This window comes from Aptenodytes forsteri, unplaced genomic scaffold (assembly GCF_000699145.1).
Source record: "Aptenodytes forsteri isolate BGI_AS27 unplaced genomic scaffold, ASM69914v1 Scaffold349, whole genome shotgun sequence".
Classification (NCBI taxonomy): Eukaryota; Metazoa; Chordata; class Aves; order Sphenisciformes; family Spheniscidae; genus Aptenodytes; species Aptenodytes forsteri.
In genome coordinates this window covers 4286869-4310570 of record NW_008794452.1, presented here as the reverse complement: position 1 = coordinate 4310570, position 23702 = coordinate 4286869, and the positions used below count along the sequence as shown (strand labels likewise).

Genomic DNA, 23702 nt, shown 5'->3' with positions numbered 1-23702 from the left:
AGCTGCACAGCCCCTCACCACCGAGAGAATGGTGAGAAGAAGACCCAAGAGAGGCAAAGGCATGTCCCAACAGCAGCGTTATATACACCCGATTCCAGCATGACGGCTGCCAAACTCAGTGAGCACCAGCAGCAAAGGTCTTGGATTGAGGGAGACCTCGTCACAGGCTCCCTACTTTTATGATTGGAAAGGTCGAGGCTTTCAGAGCTCACACTTAACGTTCCTTACCTGCATCTTCTCCCCTTCCACCACGGACTTGGCCATCCCCCCAGAGGACCATGTACCCTGACTCACTGCAGCCTGCAGCCGAGCTTTGGGCACTGTTTGCACGGCTCCTCCGGTGTAGGCACCTTTCCCAGCACCAGCATGAAGCCCTTTGAATTTGCCCTTACCCATCCCAGCAAAGGAGCGTGCTGCATGAGACCGGAAAGTGCCCAGCACCATCGCTGGGAAACATGGGAAGGAAGCAGCTGTCCTGGTCAGCAAGACACAGTTACATTTGAAAAAACCCAGAAACTTCAAAGCCCTGCACACAAACTTCTCCAAGACCCAATATTCTCCAGCAGCTCAATGGCTTTGCCAGCACCTGCACATAGCTCCAGGAACCTCACAGAGAGCTCCTTCCTCACTCAGGCACCTACCAGCCTGACACCCCAGCCCATTCCCCCCCAGCTCTTGCCCTTCAGCCAACAGGTTTGTCCCAGCACCCTCCAAACCCCCCAGGGCGTTGTTATGCTTATTTTAACCCAGCAAGCTGTAGCCTCAAGCAGGAGGAGACCGTGCTGCTTTGCTTTGCTCCAGCCAAGGGATCAGCCCCGCACGGTTCCCACTGTGGGGTCACCGAGCATCCTGGGAGTGCTGCAGTAAGCGATGCTCAGCCAGTGCTGGCAGCTCCTTGTGCTTCCCCAGGCAAAGCCTCCCCATCCCCAAAACCTGCTGCAGGCAGTAACACCCCCACCCGTGGCGCTGCACCACAAGAAATCTCCAGGGAGGGCTGAGCGCTGTGACAGGGGTGTGATCTGCAAACGGGTACCCAACGCCCAGAAGCACGAAGCGGCTTTGCCCTGTTGTGCGCGTCCCACGCAGATCGGCTCTTCTTCTCTCCTTTCCCGGACAGCAGCTTTCACCTACCTCTACCTCTTCATCAAGGAAAAAACTTTCCATGGAAGAAAAAGTACCTCCTTCAAGGGAGCATGCTGGAAACGGGCAGGACACCCACTTTCCTGAGGGGATTTAACAGCTGCCTTTGCTGAGGGCTCTTATCACTGCTGCGAGGCAAAATTTTAGCTCTTATAGCTGCAGAGACAGACTTCAGGCCAGGAGCTGAATCCAAATGAGAGCAGTACTCCCATCCCGGGTACGAAAACAGACTGGGGCTGGATCAGTTTTAAGCACAATGGACTGAACGTAATTTTGACAAGTTAAACAGCAGCATTGCTCTCACCACCACAGATATAGATGTCGCCCTCTCTCCCCCCTCCCCAGAAAGGCGTAGACATCAAACGAAGATGCAAACCCAGAGCAACTTCATGTGCCACCAATGTGCTCCGGGTCGAGCTGACCTCCCTGGCCCAGTGGAGCCCAGAGAATCCCGGGCAGTGGGAAAACCTGCAGTCCGAGGCTGAACACCCACCAGATTATTTCTTACCAAGAAGCAATTCCTGAACCCAGGCAAACACCTTTTAATAATCAGCTTGTACAGAAAAGTCACGAGCGCTGGGAAGTCCTAGCGAAGAAAAGGGCCTTAGGAATACAAATCTGCAAAACAACTTTTAGCTAGATGGTTTTTAGATCTTAAACACCGATTTTTTTCCCATCAGTAGGAAATTAGCTCACCCTGCCTCTGAGGCTGGTTTTCCAGGTCAGGTTGTAATGAGCAGCCACATCCCGAGTGCCCGCTCTGCCTCATAAACAGATGCTAATTGCTGCAGAGGTTCAGGGCTAACGAGGGATTTCCAGATTGGGGGGGATGAAGCCCGTGGAAGCTGTACCCACGTGAGGGGGCCTCTTGAAGCAGGGCAGGGGACAGGGCCATCAGAGAAACCCCGGTGCCGTATGGACACGCCAAGTAGAGATTTAATTCATGGCGAGCAGAGATTTAATTAGTGCCTTGTGATATGGCATACCCACACCACCAGAGGGAGAGCTGCTCAGCATTTCTCCTCCGGAACTGCGCTAATTAAAGATTTTTATCACGTAACATCATAGTACAGTATATACCATGCACGATGCTCCAGCCAAGCCCTCAGCTCACCAGCATGCATTGCCCAAGTGCTGTGCCAAGACTGTGCCTGGATAGCCTGTAACTATTTGAAATATGAAGGTAAATCTCTATTTCTAGCTGAATGGCACATAATTCTCAGTGCAAAACCCCTCCACGTTGCTGAATTGGTGCAATGACCCTGCTCCCTAAACCCACAGGGGAGGCAGAGCGATTAAATTAGGTATCACTGCCCAGTAGCTCAGCAGGCAGCCGACACTGAGGAGTTGTTGCAACCCTTCGGTTTCCTGGTCGTTGAACAGGCAGCTGCTCTGCACAGCCGTCCCACGACAGGCAGGAAAGCTCCGGGGTGCTGGCAGGAGAGAGGCAACGCAGGGGTCAGGCAGCAAGGACCGGCGGGGGTGATTTTTGCAAGCAGGGAGCACAAACAGCTGCCCAACATCCACAGAGGGCAGAGCGTTGGGAAGCACGAGGAAAGCAGGAGCATGCGGAGGATGAACCATGGGAAGCTCACAGTTGTCAGAGCACTTTAAAATTACACACACACACACAAAAAATCCCGTAACAGTTCCGGGATTTTGCAGAGTTGCCTCAGCCTTTTAAACAGCAGGCAAGGAGCTTTTTTAAGAGCAGGTTTAAGGATGCATCTGCAAGGAGTGGTCCAGATGTGGCTGTTCCTGCCAGGAAGGCAAGGATTGAATTAGATCAGCGTTCTTCACCCATTTTAAAATCAACTTTCACGTCAGCTGTCTGGAAAAGCCCAGATGATCTTCGCTAGTGTGGCCACAGTGGTTTTCACTTACAGCCAGACGCAAAAATCAGACCAGGACAACATTTTGAGTCTAGCCCTTCACATGCTTCCAGGTGATTAGCTTGTGGACATGGGGATGTGCATATTTAAAAAGAAAATGCTGGTAGTTGGATGAGTGATGTGTGTGGAGCATCAGCCAGAGATGAGCTGCAGGTTCACTAACGCCACACCACATCCCCTCCGGACCTCACTCACGCAGATGAACTAGGCAGGACAGAGCACACCCCTGCAGGCTCAGCGGCTCAGGATAAAACCAGCTACTTGTAAGCACACAAAACACCTTGTGCACACTGCAAACCCATTAAAAGATCTGTCTACTAATGGGACATGAGCGCAGCACACTGAGAAGAGCCAAGCCTCGTGCTTAAGAGCAAATTCATCCCCCCATCACAGTCTCCCCATCGTCTCCCACAGCTCAGGTGCCTGGAGGCAGCTGGGCAGAGACCTGCTGCCTCCCTCTCCTCCAGCCACCTCCTGATGGGCATCATCCTTCCCTCCAGTCACCATGGGCCTGTGAAGCGAAGAGTTAATTTCCTCAGATCTGAGGGAATGGGAAGGGTCAACAGTATTTGAATTAATCATTTATTAAACAGTCACACATGTTTAGTTCATGATTGTCAGGTAACCCCCCTCCTCAAACACTGCATATGACAAAGAGCACTGAGGATGGTTGAAAATTCAGTACAGGTCACAAATTTCCTTGCTAAAGGAGAACTGCTCCCTGGTATCCCCAAATACTCTCCCTGTTCCATTTAAACCACCCAAATTTTAACCACGCTTCCGTCATCTCCTACTTTTCCAGGTATCTTGTACTTCAAACCACCACAACATTTACAACACTTAGTAAAGAAAGAAAAATTACCTTTGTCATTCCCTCCTTCACAATTCATTATAGCCTTCCTGCCATCTCAAATTCGAGCATCATTCCCCTTGCTAAAGGCCAGGGCACAGCTCTGCCTCTGACAACACCTTAGCTCTTGTAGCTTTCAGCTCCCACCTTCCCAGCCCACTCTCCACAATAAACCAATTCTGGTTTCAATCCTCCTCTCTTTCACCAGCAGTCAGCTTGTTCCTCCAAAGCTGCCCCCTCCTTTTCCCCTTCCTCTCTTTGTACACAAATCCACCCTTAAAACACACCTTGCTTCTTAACTTACCAAAATACATTATTCAGGACAGAGACCAGCAAAATTTAGGTGACAACGATATGGAGCAATTAAATATGTAACCATGTGCGGGACCCAACGCTAGAGTGTGCTGTGTAGGAAATAACCTCGCACTGCGGATGATGGGCTTGATAACACAGCAGGATCTCTTATCCCTAGACACCGTCAGAAACACTGAAGAACTGGATGAGTCATTTTTTGGCTCCTGGAAAAGCATGAAGCTTCCTCAGAAATCCTTGGTGAAGGCGGAGAGCTAAGCAGCAAACACTGAGTTTTAAAGAAAGCAGAAAACACGTCCAGGAAAAGGAAATTTAAAAAGCAGAAGAAAAGCAGCAAGGAGAGAATGACATCAGATATTCCTCTGTGTGGCTTAGTGGAGCGTCAGAAAAGAAGAGATTCACAAAGACAGGATATAAGCCAAATCCGCTTTATTCTCACCCTGAATTTGTTTATTTGAAGCATCACAGTAATTAGGTTGTGCGTTTCACCTGCAAGCCTGGCTGGGGCCAGAAAGACTGCAGAGAGATGCTCAGGACAAAGCAACAACAAAAACCCCTGAGCTCTCGGTGACTTCCCAAGAAGTCACTAAGAGAAGCAAACAAGGCACAGACCTTCAGTGACTCTGTCCAAAACCCCAGGCAAGTCGGTGCCCAAGCCAGAATCACAGCTCGAGGTATTTCTGCCTTTTGACTCTGCATCTGACAGACAGGCTTAACTTAGGTAAGAAAATAAGAAGCATTTTAATCTTTGCACTTTTTTTAGAAAAAGTTATTTTTTTTTATTTTGACAAGAAGAATAAAAATTAGAAACATCTCAACATACAGAACTACAAAAAAAAAAAGAAAATAAATCACCTAGTTAATTTACTAAAGGGGAAAAATACAGTACAGACAAGATTCAAACATCCCCTAAGTTTATACAAAAGCCAGACAGCAATAAATTGCATTAAAAATATATCAAGCATTACCTGATTGATACGACATTGGCATCTGCCCCATTATTAAAAGGCACAAAAGGCTGAGCGATGAAAGTGTTCAGCATCCCATCCATTATTGTCAGTAAATTGATTGAGATTAGCATAAAAAATTTACTAAACACATACTTAATATTCACCATGTAGATCAGTAAGAAGTCTTTTTTGGAAGGAGTAAGAAGTAAGAAAATGAAGTTGGAAAGGACAAACATTTAAATATGACATCCCAAGACGCAAAGGCTCTTCCTAGAAATCTACCTTCAAATCTTCCCAAAATAGTTTTCCCGGCTGCGTATCACTCAGTAATCACCAAAAAAAAGATTTAGTTATCCACAATCCACCTTCCAGCAGCATCGTGATACCGCAGCAGCATCGTCGGCAGCACGGAGCCTTTCTGGTACGTCTTTGGGCTGGGGCGGTACCGCCCCGCCGCCGCCCCGCCGCCGGTCTGCTGGCCGATTCATTACACCCGCAGTCTGTAATAGCCGCAGAAGCCACCACAAACCAGAACAGGTGGATTTGCTTTTTTTTTTTAACTATATTTGAGGTTTCCAAAGTCACCCCGGGTAACACATGCAGCAGCCGGCTCCGGCAAACTCGGAGGCAGATCTCTGCTGTGCTTCTTCAAACAGTCTTTCGCTCAGCTTGTGCTCGGTGATGATATCTTCCACCCGAGTTATGTAAAGCAAGGATAACAACACTCCCAGGAACTGTGAAAGGAAGGGGCATCTCTAGTCAGAGATCAAATACTGCTTATCTAACGCTTCTTGCGGCAGTTTTTACAAATTATGTATCCGTATGCCAGATATATGGGCAGGTATGCGGTATATATACAGAGAGAATCTCACATTGTTATTCTTCTTGGCATATAGGGGTATAAATGGATTATTTTTGTGAAGAGCTAATACAGCTAATTACCACCCCTGTGCCTTGGAGCAAAGTCTTAGTGGACGCAGCTAGGGGGAGGAGAGGACTCAAAAAAACCCCAAGCAAACCAAATTAACCAACCAAACCCTGCAATATATCACAGTAATGCTACTAAAATACCGGAATGCCACCTCAGCTTATCAGTTACGTTAAATTTAAGTAAAAAATTATAATTAAATATAGTCAAATGGGATATCACATACCACAGCAACAAATCAGATACTCCCTTTAATGGATAATGCACTGGCCCCTTCTTACCTGGGGTAGTAATATGCCGAGCAGCACGCCGGCCATGATGCTGTAGTTGTCCAAAAACCAAATAAGCACTGCATTCGTGCACCCACGGACATATATAACATGCTGAACACTCAAGCGCTGCAAAATAACAGAGCAGACATTCAAACAGGCAGTTGCACTGGCGTATGATACAGTTACACATGATAATTCAAATTTCAAGGAGGCAAATTTGGTCCTCCTTCCCATCTCTCTAAACCCACTGAATTTGACACAGATCTCATCACTAACTCTTCCACCTGTTTTTTGGTTGTTCCATGCCTGAACAAGTTATTTTATTTTTTTTTAAATCTTTCCTTGCCACTACTTTTCTAAATGAAATGCATCCGATTCTCATTTTAGACCACTTGGAAAGTACAGAAGTCTCTCTTTAGCTTTCATCTCTGCTTCCAAGTTGAAAGTACAGCAGTAGAAAAATATAAATTGCGGACCAAGTGCTTTGCAATAGACTCTAAAAAGGGCAGGAACAAGAGGATTTCAGATTCAGTCCTGCAAGCTGCACCATGACCCCAACCCATAATATAGAAAGCACTTGAGGCTGCAAAGGGTCCTAAGCAGATGAATGGAGTAAAGTTTAGCATATGCTTAAGTGCTTTGGGCACTAGAGCCAGGCTGGAGCGTTTAGGTGATTAAGCCATAAATCAATGAATATAAATGAAGACAGGTCATATGTAAAGATAACCGGTAATCCCAAAAACCAACAACTGAAGCTGGCATTGTGCGCCAAGTGCCGCAAATCAGCTGGGGAAAGGGGCTTTTTCAGACCAACTCCCCGCACCAGCACTCCAAAGCTAGGAGTGGAGAACCCGCCGCAGATCCAATTACTGATTTCCCTTCTTAATCACTCTGCAATTAGTGCCTTGAGCCGGCAGTCTCTACTCTGGAGTCACTGGGGCTATTCCCAAGAGGGAAGACTGAAGAAGGAGGAGGCCCCATCCTGCTCCTGGAGGGAGGAGAGGGCTGCCAACACAACCTGGGAAGTCCCACTCCTCTTCCAGGAATAACTATTACAGGCTTAAAATAAAACACCCACTACTGGGATATAAAATACTTAGAAACAGCTAAGTTGGCTTTACCAAAACTGATTTTACTCAGTGAGAAACTTTGGCTTTTAAGTATTAAAAGCTTTCCCCAACTGAAGTCACTACTTAAAAGTATGAAAGCAGTTTTCTTTGCATTAATTGTGGAATTAGCATAAGGGGGATGAGCTTTGGGAAGACGTGTTTCATGCACGTCAAACAAGGAATCATGGAAGACACAAAGAAGGGAAGATACCATAATCAAACAAGATTAGTTTTTTTAATGTATGAAAGTTATTCTCAATAAAATAATTATAATTGCTGACTTCACTGTCTGGTAGATTTAAGTATGCAGAAGACAATTTTGTAACTGACCAAAAAAATGCAGAGAAGCACCACCCTTTGCCACGACAAGGTGGACACTGGTTACGTTACCTCTTTGTCAATGGTTTTGTATCCGCACATAGTGTTGATAGTGTCTGTCTGAAAAGAAAACAACAAATATAAACTATAGCAGAAAACAAAAATCACAAAAAAAATGTTTTTACTCTTCTTGTGTTCACCCAGCTCATATAAAAGCAACAACAGGGTTATTTCCCAGCCCAACACTGGTTTCTTCCAGCAGCCCCAGGGTCAGATTTAGATAGAGCTCTACATGATTTTAGAGAAGTCAGTATTGCCAGTGTGTCACGACACAAGACATTTGAACTGTATCTATCCAGCAAAACCAGCGTGGCATCAGAAACCAAAGCTAGCTACAACAGAGCTGTAAGCCACAGCTGTTTCCACAGAACAAACAGCTGGTTTTAATTTTAAGGCCTTAATAACTTAACACATCTTATTAAGAAAACCAGGGGTTAACATGTCCATCATGCCACCACGATGAGAAATTTAAGCTCAGAATTATCTAAACCCCAAACAACGTCCAATACTATGTATGCTTACATGAACATTTTACAAGACCAAATTTATTATAATATGTTTTTATATATCATATATATGAATATAAAATTCATATATTTTAAAAAAGACTGAATGCTTGCATTCATCACAGATTACTAACGCATTTTCTATAGCCATTTCATATTTTGCTTGCATCCCGAAGCTCTACCTGGCCTGGCAAAGCTAACATGAAAATACTGTCCTTCACTTACAAATCAGCCAACGTAAAGCCCACTGGCATCAAAGGAAGCAATGTACAAAACCAAAGACACGGAGGAAAATGAGAATACACAAATGAGGGAAATAAGGCAGAGCAAACTCTACCGTATTGATATGCCCTCCCTCAAAATTAAGACAAGATATAGAGATGAGATTTCTAAATGCTGGTGCCCTCGGAGCGGTAGGCTGAGGTTCCCAGGTCACCTCCCCAAGAAGGAAGAGGGATGTTTGCAAAAGATGGAAGGAAGCTGGATATTACAAAATGGCAGAAACACCAGCCAGGCTCAAGTTTTTTAAGATCCCAAAAAAACAGGCTCTCACCTTGAACACGCAAGTATCTGACAAACAAGGTTCAGCGCGTTCCTAAAAAAAGAACTCTGACTATTTCACAGGTCTGTTGCGAAAACGTGAGGACTACCCATCTGTCAACCACAGGTAATAAATACCTTGGAAGTCAAGGTTTGCAATACTAGGCATCAGCGTGTTGCTGCGTCTGCTGTGAGTGATTTCACATTTACAAAATGCTTAAGCCTAACAAACAAACACGTGGACATCCGCAAAACATGTGACAACCAGAACACAGTCACATCGTTTAATTTTAAACACAGGATTTGCTAACAGGACACCATGGCACAAGAAAACATACACAACAGAGAGAAATGCGTTAGAAACAGAGGTTTATAGGCACTTGGGGACTAATTTTTATCTGCTACACTAGTGTAAGTCTTTAATAAATACTTTGACTTGAAAATAGTCCCTTCAGAGTCCCCCCCAGCATGAGCCTGGCTCGTCTTAGCACAGGGCTTTTTAAGAGGATCAGAATCCAACCTCCAACATTAAGGGGAGTTTTCCATGACTACAAAGTGAATGAGTAATCACAAACCATATCTGTAGTTTTCCAGGACAGAAACCAGCCTGTATTTGGAAGCATTTGTCAAAAATAGAAGAGGTATGCATCTTCTGGTTGGTTTTTTTTTTTTCTTAAGGCAGCCAGCCATACAGCCACGTGTTAGGGTCATCCTGCCTAATATGCGTCCACGCCGCTTGGACTTTACAAGGCACATCGATGGCATCCCGGGGCGGCAAAGCCACAAGCCCTAACGTACTGCAGCGTCTTGCTGAACAGCCTACCCTTAAATAAGAAGGTTGCTTGTTATTTTGGGGCTTCTCTCCACCTTGCAATTAACTTCACTGAGCTTAATACTTCGCAGGCTACCTTTAGGCTGCAAGTAGTCTCAGCCCCACCTTCCCAGTTGCCAATGAAGCACATGGAGAATATACTCCCTGTTTTCCTCGGAGAAGTTCTTATTTTAGTGCTTTCCTGCCAGACAGGTTGCATTTGAAATCCTCAATGTGTTTGATTATTTGTGCCACGGCTGAAAAGGCACCTAGCGTTATTAGTCACTGGTTATTGCAGCGCTTCGCCTTCACAGTACTGCTGTATTTCCACACACATGGACTAACCTTTTAAAGCAAGACTTCAACAGAGAAATGAGAGATACAGAAAAACAAGCAGTATTTTGAATGACCCATAAAAAGCCAGATTGCTCTTTACTAGCCAGCTCTATCTTCCTCTGCCATCAGCTGAGGGCAAAATCCTGAGCTCGTCTGCTCCGTGCTGCTGTGGATCAGCACATATTATTTTCATATACACGGCTCGCTTATTCTCAAACATCTAAGACTTAAAACATAACTGTTTAGCTTTGGTTTCTGAGAATAAATCAAAGCTCAGCGCAGCTTTAAACAGACTCCTTCTCATACACAAAAAATGTGTAAGCATATGTAATAACCACCTTCACCTTATACACATTTCTCAGCAACAGCCAGCAGGATTACTAGCACAATTATTACATTTTTTTCCTTTTTTTTTTTTAATTAAACACCCATCCTTAAGGCAGACCTTGAAAGGGCAGCACATAACAGGCACCAGTAGGCTATCCATCATGAGCTCTACTCCGTCTGCACTTACACATACTCAACTTCTCTGTCTTATGTTCAGACCAAAGACCAAAACCCAGTGAGGCAGGGATTGCCCATACTGGTTTTAAGTTGAGGAATAGTTCTTTATCAAATTCAGCATTACATCCATCCCTCAAATGAAGAACGATGAATTAAAACTGCTAAAATTTATATAAAACACAAGGTCCATTTATATGGAACTTAACGCCTGCTCCTAGTGCTGCCAGCACCAGTTAATACCAGTTCATCGTAGACTGAGAAACTGGTCCAGACTCCAGCCGACAGGGTGTCCTTCCAGGGAGGATTTTACAAGGTGGCAAGGCGGGCAGTTTTCAAGGATGGGTTACGGTAGAGCAGCAGCTGCAGTCTAGACCTGCACCCACAAGGATGCACTGACCCTAAGGTCATTTGCCCACATTTCTGGCTTTTTCTGGATGACGGGGTCATTCTGTTTGAGTTTTAATTCATGCAGCAGCTGGTGCACATCACTCCAACCCCCACCCACAGAAACAATTGGGGCCCAGGCTTCCTGGCAAAGCTGGAGCAGCAAACCTTGGGGAAAACACCAGCAAAACTTAATTTTAAGCAGCCCTGGTCCAGGCGAGCCATGAGGTTAGAGGAGCTCCCAAGATCCCTTCCGCGTTTCTAGGACTGCGTAGTGGGACAGTAACACGGACCAGAGCCAACACGTCTAATTCATTATTTTCTCCTTTTCAAGCTGTCAAGACCCACAGATCCATAGCTCCCGTTTTCAGGAGGGACCCATTTTCCTTCGCTTCTTCCCCCAGACTTTCTAAAGTAAGGTACCTTTCCAAGCAAATGCCGGTGACCTGGCAGAGAGCAGCGATGCCAAGAAGCCGGGACTTGGACTTACCTTATTTGTGACGCAGCAAGTGTATGGCACCCCACAGGCCAGTGGTCCTGGCGCCGCACAGTCATGGTACACGTTTTGTGACCAATCTTTATAATCTTCCCCACCACAGCACTTAAACTGGAAAAAACGACACAAAAGGCAAAGGAAAAAAAATTTCGTATCTCAACAGAAACTCTTCTAACAACTAGAAAACAAAGTAAGAATAAAGCAATTTTAAGAGCACTGAGCTACCCAGCAATTCTGTCATTTTATCAGCAAGGCACATATGAATGTATACGATAGATACAACTGAAAAGAATTAAAGATATAGGTAGCGTTCCTTTGTCACTCATCGAGCTACTACCCAGGGTGCCAGAGCAAAGTACTCAGTGCTAAGTTCCACCTCCCATCTTTTCCGAGTTGAAAAATAATCTTTTCAGGTCTGGACATCATTAAGCAATGTTTTTACATTCACTCCATCTCGAGCTGTAATATACTTCAATTTTTTTTTTTTTTTTTTAAGGATTGCAACTACATTTCTAAATGAGTCTAAAAGACGAAAGTGTTGCTATAAGGCATTAAAAAAAAGTCTCACCAAAACATTTTGGGTGTGATTTAGTAGAACTGAGATCTGGCAAACAAATACTGTAAGTTTACACTGACTTAGTACAAATATTCGTTTTACATTTTAAACAGGGAAAAGCAGCAGTTTATTTAATCACTAAAATGTATATTCGCTGTACATGCACATAATTATGGGCAGTGCATGGAAACTTTAAAGCATTATGAAGTCTAATGACAAAATTTCCTCAGGATGGTTGGCTTTTGACAGACTTTCCATGCTAACTCTGTTTTTCAAAGCAGGCTGCCATCTCCATAACAATGTCATAAAATATACATATCACTTCCCAAGTTAATTTTTTCTTTTTTAATCATTATTTGGCATGGGCACTGTCATCACGTGGGCCCTGACATCGCATTTCTGAACACTTTCTGCTTCTTCTATAGTCTCTGAACTGTATGGCAGAACTCTTCAATAATCCAATAAACATTTCAACACACCAGCCTTAAAAAAAAAAAAAAAAAAAAAAAGAGGCTGTGAGTCAACTACACGTGCCATTAAGTAATGCTCAGCTGGGCTCAACACAATTTCTGAATTTTAATTACAGGTATATATGCTTCTTTTGAATAACCACCTTGTTAAAGAGCTTGCCATGTGCCCTCGAGTGAAAATACAACAGCCCAGGTTCAAACAGCCTAATTGCCACCTGATTTCTCTTTGTGTGGTGCCTCCTGTTAACAAGATGCTTTTGAATGTCTTGGACCAGCCAGCAGAAACACTTCGAGTAAGAACTTGGGTGGAATTTAGGCTGAATTTGTCTGAATCCAGCTGTGGGGCTCGTATAAGCCTAAATGTTTGCAGGACCTGGCCTTGAGCATCCAAATCACGCCTACCAAGGCAAAAGCTGCATTTTGTCCCTGCTTCTTGCAGTGATTTAGGGGGCTTCAAATGCCAGCTGGGATGCTGGAGGAGCCCTGCCCGCAGCAACGCCATAACAGATGATGCATGAGATCTCATCCCCCTTGTCAGTAAGAATTTGAGTATCACATCACTGGAAAAACTCAAAGCTGTTGCCAAGGACCTACCACACCTCGGCACTGAAGTAGTCCCAGGGAAAAAAAAAAAAAAAACACCAACAAACAAAACAAACAAACAAACCTGCTTTTGTACAGAATCCATGATGTTCTTGAAGTCTAAGTCATCATAGTAATTCTCAATTCCTCTTCTTATATTATCATTCAAAAAGTTGATTGTCTAGAAGGCAGAAGTAAAACAAGATTCAAAACGCTGAAACAAAATTAAAAGAACAGGTTAAAGTGACAAGTGTAATTGATGAGCACAAGAGGAAAGCCTTTTTTTTTTTCTTCTTTTAATAAAAAAAAACAAATACCAGTTAAAAATCAATCATAGCACAGTCCTGCACAGACTGACCATCCGTTCTCTTTTAAGGAAGCAGCCTCGCTGCTGGTTTTGTGCTGAGAAGTGCTAACAGTGCAACACCTCTCCAGCGAGGTGCTGCTTCTCTGAGACTCTCCAAGTGTCTACCAGAGATGGTCTCATTGTCCTCCAGGCTGAGAATGGGAAGGCAGGATCCTTCCCACTGGGCACTGGGGATCCCCAGCATCTTGTGGGTGACAGAATGGCAGGTTTGGGTGGTGGGTCTTGGCACCGTGGTCTGCACCACTCCCTGGGCGACAAGAGCTGACTGTCTCCCTGCTCACCATCTTCCATGAATTTTATTTTCACCATTTTATTTTCCAAGGAATCCATAATAGCCAGATAATGAGCTTTATTCCACCTTAAGCAGAAAAAAAGTGGAAAAGATCTCATATCTGTATGTTTTATAGTCATGGTTTTGAGAAATATGGCAGTGGAGCAGTGGCAGATATAAAACAGCATCTCCTCAGCTTGGCATATTAGAAATTAAATCAACAAAACACTTTCAAAGCTCAGATGATGAGGGGGAAAAAAAAAAAGTTTTCAACATCCAGCACCATGATAGCATAGCAAAAATTGAGACTAAACATAACTAGAATGTAACAACTTTCCTTTCAACGCAGCTGCTAAAATGATCAAAGCTAAATCCTTGCATGTCAGAAAGAAACCTGAAATACACCTACTCATTTTCTCAGTATTACAATCAATGATTACAAATAAGAAGGGATTTTTCTGCAGGACTATCCTAACTGGCCAAGAACAAACAGCAGCAAATACCAACTACTCTCATGCTGCCTGTTTCACCTCACTTAGACTCAACAGATTTGAGAAGGAAACAGAGAAAGAAATGGAAAAAAACAATGAGATGTGCAAACCAATCAGCATTTAAATAGAGGCTATTACCCTAAGCTTTTATTAAATACTTCCTTCTCCTCCCCATACTAACCTGAACTTCTCCATTAACCTCATAAAACAAGCAAAGAAACCTGTCCCTGAGTGTAGCTGTCCTGCTCAGACACCCAATACACGTGTCGGGAAAACGCTTACTGCACAAAAACCCCCAACAATACATTTTCTTTGTCCGAAAGTCAACAGCAATTCTTCCTCTCCCTCTCAGCAAATACCATCTTTGGCATTTACTTACTTTTCTGTCAACCAAATTCTCTGCATCCCGTGATGCCCACACTCCTACACCGGGCTGGCTGATCCGCTCCCTGTGTGGCGCTCCCACCACAACCCCCCCTTGCGCGGGGCCAAGGCGCAAGGCTACAGCAACAGCTAACGACAGCTCTTAGAAACGAATGTAACTCATCCTCTGCTCTCAAATCAAGTTCACAACTCCGGTTGGGCACGGAGTAAGAAGACGACATTAGCTAGAGAGAACATAATACTGCTTCAAAATAACAATGACAGTATTTTTAAAAAAATATTTTTTAAAGCTTTTTTGTTTTAAATAACATATGTCACATAGTACGTATGACTTCTTTTTGTGGAAGTGAGATTGGTAGGACTGGGGTGGGGAGGGAAGAGGTCTTATTATTCAGCATCTCCTTTTAATGCTCATATTTTTCCAGATTTGAAAGAATAAAATCAAAGCACAGAAATGTAGTACTTGCCATGGTGAACACATTTATGTTTTAAAACATTTCTAACACAAAAAAAAAAAAGTCTGCTGCTTTCCGTTTAGAAAAATTAAGGTTTTTATATAATTATAGCATGCTTGTAAACGATGGGGTCTCCTACGGAAATTAGTTATGTTGCTTATGGATGTGGGCAGGGAAGAGCTGTCCCTTACATATGGTAAAACATTTTGGCCACTAAAAAATAACAAAGTCTCCAAATCCAGCTGGAAACTTTCCAAATCAGCCATCTGAGACACAGAAGGCAAACGAGAAGAAAGCACTTTGTAATACATGAAGAGCTAGAAACTCGTTTTGCCTGTATTGCGCATTCTTAGTTACCAGATTTTCTCCAAGTTCTTTAATCCGGAATCCATCTCCAGAACAGGTGGCCAATCCCACCCATCCCCGAACCTGAAAGGCCCTGAAAAGTCTGGACTTGCCTTCAGACTTCCATCAATTAGTGCTCAGGTGACAATTTTAATGCCTTTTATTTGCTCAGTAGCATAGCTGTAACATCATGGATTGTAAGTAACGTTCTTGGTGATCAAAACCTAAACGCAAGCGGCTCACCTGGTTTCTGAAGATCAGGGCCACCACTCCACCAGTCAGCTCAATCAGCAAGCAGATACCAAGAATGTACATGAACTACAGAAAAAATAATTGCAAGCGAGTCCTTAAACAGAACAAACCCCAATTACTCTTTCAATTAGTGTCCTTAAGTCCGTAACATTCAATTGCCAACATACTTGGCTTTCTGCATATGAGATGTCATTTTCAAGAAAGATAAAAAATTATGGTTTTGTTCTTATAAAACTGTTCATGTCACAAGAAAGCCTTTTTTCCTCACTTGAGTCATTCTGGATTTTGCCCAATTGGCAAACACATTATTTTTCTGCTTTGAATGGCCTCAGAACCAATAGATGCATTTACCATGCCAAGATACTTCTCTCCATAACAGCATCCCAGAGAAGCGTATTAATGGACTGCTACAAACCACACCGAACTTTATGTTTTTATGCTTCCTACAAAAACAGTACTTACCTGTTAGCTTTCATTTCTTGGGTAAAGCAGTGCTTTAAGATAATCCAAGCCACCTTCTACTAAATTGCCAGTGTTAAATCAAAGCAAAATTCTGGGCTTGGTACCTTTTAGTGTGTTGCTTCAGAAGAGGGAACTGAGCAGTACTACATCACTGAGCCAGCTGAGCGCAGAGGCTGCATGATGGGCACTAACAGGGCACTTACTATGCTCAGCGGTAAGAAAAATTATACCTGCTCGCTCTCAATTTATTTATTCAAATTCTGGGCTTGGTACCTTTTAGTGTGTTGCTTCAGAAGAGGGAACTGAGCAGTACTACATCACTGAGCCAGCTGAGCGCAGAGGCTGCGCACTAAGCACTAACAGGGCACTTACTATGCTCAGCGGTAAGAAAAATGCTCGCTCTCAATTTATTTATTCATCTCTGTGTGTGTGTATATATATATATATGTGCTCACTCACACACAACCACAACATACGCATCTGTGACTACTTATCAAAGCGCTTGCAAAATATGAATATGATGAAGAAATCCATAGCAACACCATGAGATAGCTGTGACGTGCCAGTCCTTGAAATGTTTTTCCAACCCAAAGGATTGTTTAGGTATAAAAGATGGCTGTTACATGAATTTAGGTCTGCTTCTTAATGGTGAACTTTGTCAGGAAAGAAGTTTTAGGATCTCTCATCTGAAAATAATCTCTAATGCCCTGACCCGAAAGCTCGTTTAATTTCTGTGCTTTCAGTACCCAGTATCAGTGTCACAAACTCACCAGACAGATCTCTTTTCTCCTGCTAAATCTGGAATCAGCCTGAGAAGCAGACATCAGGGACTTTCTTCGTTTAAATACCCTACCGGGTTTGCTACCACAACAGGAACAGAAAATGTCGTCTCGGCATCAGACGAGGACACACCACCATGCTCAGAGTGAAAGAAGCCACCACCGCCTAAGGACAGACTCTCAGTAAAATTCCAGCCTAATTTCAAAATCCACAGTTACCTCTTGCTTTGGCCTATGTAACATACCACGTATTTACCATTTCTTTACATTGAACTGACGTGAAGGTGAAAATTATGTTTTCGTGCTTTCCTGTTTATTAGTCATATGTGCAACTTCCATCTGCAACCACAGCATTATACAGGAATTTCCCTAAAACTTCCCCTTTCAGAGACACTGGACAGAAAACCTGTGCCCCTTTCGTTTCCCCCTTAGGGCCCTTCTCTCAAAGCCCTGCGGTGCTATACAGCTAACGTCGTAACACACCTCTCTCCATCTGCCCCCCTATACTCCACTCCCCAGCCAAAGGCAGACAGACTCCAGCCACCGCCAGCCTGACGGACGACAGCCCGACCTGGGGTTTCTTTCTCTAGCGGCTTCCTCCGGGTTGAAACGAGAAGTGAACCGTAAGAGACTGCAGCTCATCTCTGCACTTAACGTCCCATCAAGCAGGTTCACAGCTTTAGGAAATCCCCCTGTACTGACGGGGGAAGCTGCAGCCAGCTTTCGCCTTTTCCTTCGGCCAAGGGGCAGCACTATTTCCTCTTCTCCAACACTGTTCCCCTAAGCAGGGCATGTGCCTATGCTATGGCCAGACCAGAGAAAAAGCAGGCACTGTGGTGCCAGGCTTAGCGTCAAATGGTATGTCAACAGCTGAGTTTGCACAAGATCCACGCCGGCTGATAATAATTCACATTCCTGGTTGTTTTCCATAAAGCCCTTAACTATTGGAAAGCTAGCTTTCTCAGCGCCGGGCTCTGACCCTCGCCTATCCTGTCGCTGGCAAGACGAAATACTGCTGCTCCCTGATGGAGGGACATCCACAGACCACGGTAAGGGGACCACTGCCATAGAGCAGTTTCAGATTTAATTAAAAGCAAAAAAGCAACTTTTTAAAAATATTTTTCAATGCAGACATAGTTATGGGTTTGAATTCAGGTGACACTGAAAAGCAAGAGCAATGAGCCTTAAAAATTAAGAATAAAAAACCGAACACTTACGGCTTGAAGAAGGCATAAATTATCTCTTAAAGAAGCCAGTACACCCACAAAAGATACGAGGAACATTATAATGCCCAAAAGTATTAAAATAATTGCTGGGGCTAGAAAGGCACTTTCTAGAGTTTTGTACTTCTGTCTTTCAACTTCTGCATAAATCCCAACCGCGAGGACAAGGGCTCCAATCACCTGGAACAGAAAAAGAGAAGAGCACAGGTGTTACTCTTTCTCCCAATAAACACAGAGATGATGTTTTGTGAGTACACGTGAACCTGTGATTACTCACTTCAGAATTAATTATAAACAATGAAACACTCAAATCAGACGTATGGGTAAAAAAAAAACACCTCAAAAGACTAAGGTAGAAAAAAGCCGAGTTAGGAAAAAAACAAGATTCATTCATTTCAAAAATATATTTAATAATGTTTTAACATTCTGGAAGTTAAACAAATTGAAACATATGTCACTGGTTGAAATGTAATTTATTACTCATCTGAGATCACATATATTACATATGCTAGCAAATGCCTTGGCATTAATATTCCTCTTTTGCGTGTCTGTCCGTCCTTCCCTCTCTGTGTGTGTATGTATATATGCCCCTAACAACACAATTTCTAAACCAGTCTGCAACCAACAGCTTGTATGTCTCTTCCTATCAGCTCCTATTGTATTTAGGCTCAGTAAATATGGCCAGGTGTATCCTATACCTCCACTCCTCCTGCCATTGGGGGAAATGCACCAGATTAAAAAACAAACAAACAAACAAAAAAACCCTGCAAGTTTGAAATTATGCCACTTTCTTGAGCACTACCAGATAAAGCTGACAAGCGAAGCAAGAAGCGATGCTTTTCATTTAACACGGTAACGGTATTTCAATCAAAATAATTACAGCTAAGTCAAAATCATTTGGTATTAAACCTACAGCGTGCTGCAAGTTGCTTTGAATTATACTGAATTTGAGAAAGGGGGAAAAAAAAAAAAGCCCACAACACTTAATCATGAAAATTGCAGTGGAAAAACTTTACTGCCAACTCCAACAGCCAGGCACATCCTCAGGGAAGAGCCCAGATTCAAATCAATGATTTTGGCAATCTGATAAATAGCATTCCCCTTTTCTGACCCAACATTTCGGCAATAACCCCAAGTCTGCTCCCTGCACACCAACAGCAAGGAGAGCACGTTTCTTAAATATACGAAGCTTTTTGATCTCACATGGTATGTCCCACACAAAGGTCTACACAGACACACGACATACTTAGTTGCAAGATCGTGAGCCCAACAGTTGAAATATTTTTTTTTTAATTATGGGATATCTTAAAATAAATAACAACTTCCTGGAAATTCTTGATTTTCTACAGGTAAGAATAAAAAACCCGAAGGATGTTACGTGAGGAATGCCACCAAGTTGTCATTTAAAAAGGGAAAATCTTAGAAGGGTTCACCCATAAAAATAAATATACCGAAGCTATTTAAAAAGCAACTTAAAATTTTACATGACCAAATTCAGAGAGTAACTCTCCCTCTGACAAATTCAGAGATTGTACTGAATATGGAAGGCAGAAGAGAAAACATGGTGGACAAATAACAGGTACCCAAATTTACCATTTATATACTTCTACTGTAAAACTGTAATTAGTTCTTTTTATTACTAAATGGTCAATTTGTAGCGTTAGCTTTGCTTTTTAAAAAATTCAATGATTTGAGTAATAACATATAAATCACTTTTCAAGCAGAAGACAACATAAACAGATCAGTTTGAAATTTTTAAACACAGATATAACAATCCAGGAAAGAGTTTCAGAACCATACAAAACAATTACAAAATATAAAATTGGTGACTGTACACGTGTATGTGATTCAGGAGTTCTAGTATTATTATTATTTAAAAAACAACAAACAAACCAACCCAAAACCTAAAAACCTGATACCTTTGTGTCCGGACCGCATTTACCCTGCTTGGAACGCAGCAGATAACACAACTTAAAGACAGTCTATCCTGCAAACCCTAAAGCACCGTTAACAAGCTCAACATTTGCCTGGTAGATTCTTTGTTTAGAAGATTGTAAAAAAACAAACAAACCATTGGACATAAAACACAGGGATTAAAGCTTGATGGAGATGATCTGAATTTCAGAAGTGTGTTGTTTCAAGACTAGAACATTTACTGAAATGTCTGTCTTGGCCATAGTTTTCTCATCAAAACATTCAATTTAAGGTGGTCTTTAGTTTTAAAGATTCAAAGATGCCTGTGAGTAGAAATACAAGATGCATTCCCACTTTAAGAGCTTAAGATATATAGACACATATAGAGATATTTATATACATATGTATCTTCATCCCCTTCCATCTGCATTTTGCTCACACACCCTCCAAGGCTACTTCTAGCATTTTAAGCGTACAAGAAACTGCTTTTCGTTTTCCAAAACCAGCTTGGCCCCAAGGACCAAGGTGGCCGATATCACATCCCAGACAAATTACAGCATTAAAGCTATCTCGTGACCCACAGGGGATTAAACAGGGAGCTTCTCCCCACTCCGCTGCTCTCTTCTAGAAGTGCACCAAGCCGCCTGCTCTGGAAGGCTTCAGGATACCAGACATTAAAATTTTGACACTCCCCAAGAAGAGGACTACAAAATACCCCTGTAATAAAACTCCCTTGAACAATCCTAAATTAACAGTTCTGCAAACCGTGGCATGCAGAGGGCATGTGCCGCAGGGAGGTGGGAAGGCTTCACGCCGCCCTCAGCAGCACCGCTGCTATGCCAGGGGAAAAGCACCAGCTAACAAATAAAAAACTCAGATCAACCTATCATACAGTAGACACACACACGCGCTCCAAGTTTTATACAGGTTTTGAAGCATAAAAAACTATTATAGGGGGGAAAAGCCCTCCTCATTCCTTACAAGCAGGATTTATACTTTTATTATCTTCTATTTCTTTAAGGATTTAATAAAAGTCTTTTAAACCTTTAATCTGGTCAAACCAATAGCAGCAATTATTTACACCAAGCAGATGTGCTAACTCAGCAATCATCCCACCCATGTCTCTTCTCAGAGACTGTGCTCTCCCTTCCTGTGACCAGGGGTGGAAACGCAACTTTTACGTAGGTAGCCCACAAATATACATACTGTTTACATCCTGCATCCTTCACAACAGCTCCCAATTCAGCAATTCACACTGTGTCCACAGGAAAAATTAACTGGCCTTGACTTGCATTAAATGAGTATCCACCAGCAAATAGCAGGGACTTTCTCTGGGGCTTTTGCACGCACAGAAGTTGCTTTCCCAAGAGAAAGGAAAAGCATTTATTTATAAGCAGCGGTTTTAACCCTGTATTTACAATACTTATTCTTAAATGAAGTGCCCGCTCAACAACAGCACCTTCTGTTTAAAATGCTGGATGTTGTTTCAGCCAGGCGAGAAAAATTACATTACAGCCTCGTTCACCAGCAAAACACTTGCCTGAAAAAGTTACAGTGATGACTGGTTTTTAAAAAAGCCCTGGGTGACATGGGAAGACACAGCAGCGATAGGGCCCGTAGCAAACATCCCCTCGGGAAACCCCAGCCATGCTTTAATTTCCTTTCTGCTTTTGGATAAGGCCGATATTTAGTTCCTGGTGATTTTAAGCAATCCTAGGGACTCAAATCCATGTGTTCATCACTCACAAATGTACCAGAGGAACAGCAAAAGCAGGGAGGAAACCAAATGGCCTCAGCATCCCGTACGTCAAAGCCCCAAAAAGCAGCAAAAGAACACAAATCACCCAAAATTTAAGCAAGCCAATACACCACAGCCAAACTTTACTCCCACTTACACCAATTTAAAAAAAAAAAAAAAAAATTTCAGTAAGACTAACACAGCTGAAAAAAGAACCAGCCCGCTGATATTTACAGCTAGTGAGATCTACTTCACCACGCTAGAATAAAAGAAAATTTTGAGAGAGAAACCCACGCGCCCTACCTCACACAATACGGCGCGTGTTTGGCCTGAATGCTGGGAGCACACTGCCCAGCACCAGCGCTCCCGAGAGCAAATGCCGTCAGCCCTCATCCTTCCCCTTCCCGCAGCCCCCATCGCGCCTGCCGCCCTCTCTCCATTAGCAAACCATCTCCCCAGCAGAGCTGTCAAATGAAAGCGCTTGGTTATAAACAAGGGCAGAGCACTGAAAATCCAGAGCAAGCAACTGCAAAGAGTAAATAAAATCCTCAGGCTGCTTGAAAGAAGCTTTGTCTTCCATGGACACTCGGAGAAACATTTCAGAGGGACCCTTTTTCTGCTACCAGATTAATTTTTACATCCCACCAGCAACAGCTCTTGCTGCCAATGGAAAACGTGGAGCAGACAACGCACACGATCCTTCATGAAGGACACGCTGCAAAAAAAGGGTTTGAGAAATAATGCAATAAATCTTCCCTTTCCAAAAATCGCACCTGCAGAGTAACTGCTGTAGAGTAACGCAGGAAACTTCGGGAGTCTTAAACCAAGGGTTTTCCTTGGTTGGTTTGTTTGCTAAGAAAGACAAAAGATATCCAGGATCCCAAAAAGTCTGAATTACACCCAAACACTTTGCATTTCAATGTTTGTTCATCCTTAAATCGTAGCTTTAATCAAACACCTACTATCAGACCTGGTGGATCTAAACCTCTTCTCCCACACAACACGCCACAAGCTTTACGCTCCCACCTTGTAAATACCGCGTCTACTACCACAGAAACACAGAGCAGCAAAACAAGAGCTTAAGTGGCGTTTAAACTGAAAGAGCCAGAAAGAAACCCCGCCTAAGCATCTCGTACATCAGTACAGCCTGGAACCAGCACAGCCAGACAGCATCAGCCCCCGCGTCCCGGAGCCTGAAAAAGCACCTTTTAAAACCACGGTCCTTACAACGAGCCCCGACGGCTCCTTCCAGCCCGGGGGGTGCCTGGCCAGGGCGAATTTGCCACGTTCGAGAAGTCAGCGGTAACAGGCTGGACCCACCGGCTGGGACTTTACCACTTTCAGGAGACAGCACGTGGGTTTTACCTGGCGCCTGGTTGAGGACAGCAAGTGTACACGCCTTTGTTTTAACGCTTCACAGTATCATCTAGCCGCGACTCAGAAAAGGAATTATCCTATACACCGACGACCGACTCTGTAGGGCAAAGGCTTTATTTACCCAGCTCCCCTAGGGGGAAAAAGGGTATATCTTAATACACGCGTAGATGATTTTATCTGCCAAACTTTCAACCCCTACAAGTGGACAGCAAGTGTACACGCCTTTGTTTTAACGCTTCACAGTATCATCTAGCCGCGACTCAGAAAAGGAATTATCCTATACACCGACGACCGACTCTGTAGGGCAAAGGCTTTATTTACCCAGCTCCCCTAGGGGGAAAAAGGGTATATCTTAATACACGCGTAGATGATTTTATCTGCCAAACTTTCAACCCCTACAAGTCCCCATCCGCCAAAACCAGTTTGTCGGTCCCTCGGGAAGGCCAGGGAGCTACACGCACAGGCACAGGTGTGCCAGCCGCCGGCTGAGCAGCGGAAGCATTAATTATTGCAAAACCCCGCTGCCTGGCGCAGGAGGGACCCCGCTTCCCGGGAAGACGCGGCGCTCGCCGCGGGAGTCAAGTACGGGACCCCACGCCCCACGCGCGCCCCCGGGACCGCCGATGCG

General features: G+C 43.7%; 1 protein-coding gene across 1 annotated transcript in view; it reads right to left on the bottom strand.

The window, feature by feature from the left end:
• Positions 1-5581: 5581 nt before the first annotated feature.
• TSPAN15 (tetraspanin 15) overlaps positions 5582-23702 on the bottom strand; it is a 29770-nt gene continuing 11649 nt past the window's right edge. Inside the window, exons 3-9 of the mRNA XM_019474937.1 lie at positions 18040-18225; positions 15573-15647; positions 13102-13197; positions 11403-11519; positions 7844-7891; positions 6354-6470; positions 5582-5878 (exon numbers count right to left, since the gene is read on the bottom strand). Of these exons, the coding sequence (XP_019330482.1) occupies positions 5726-5878; positions 6354-6470; positions 7844-7891; positions 11403-11519; positions 13102-13197; positions 15573-15647; positions 18040-18225 (792 nt within the window). The 3' untranslated portion in view covers positions 5582-5725. The remainder of the gene's footprint in view (positions 5879-6353; positions 6471-7843; positions 7892-11402; positions 11520-13101; positions 13198-15572; positions 15648-18039; positions 18226-23702) is intronic.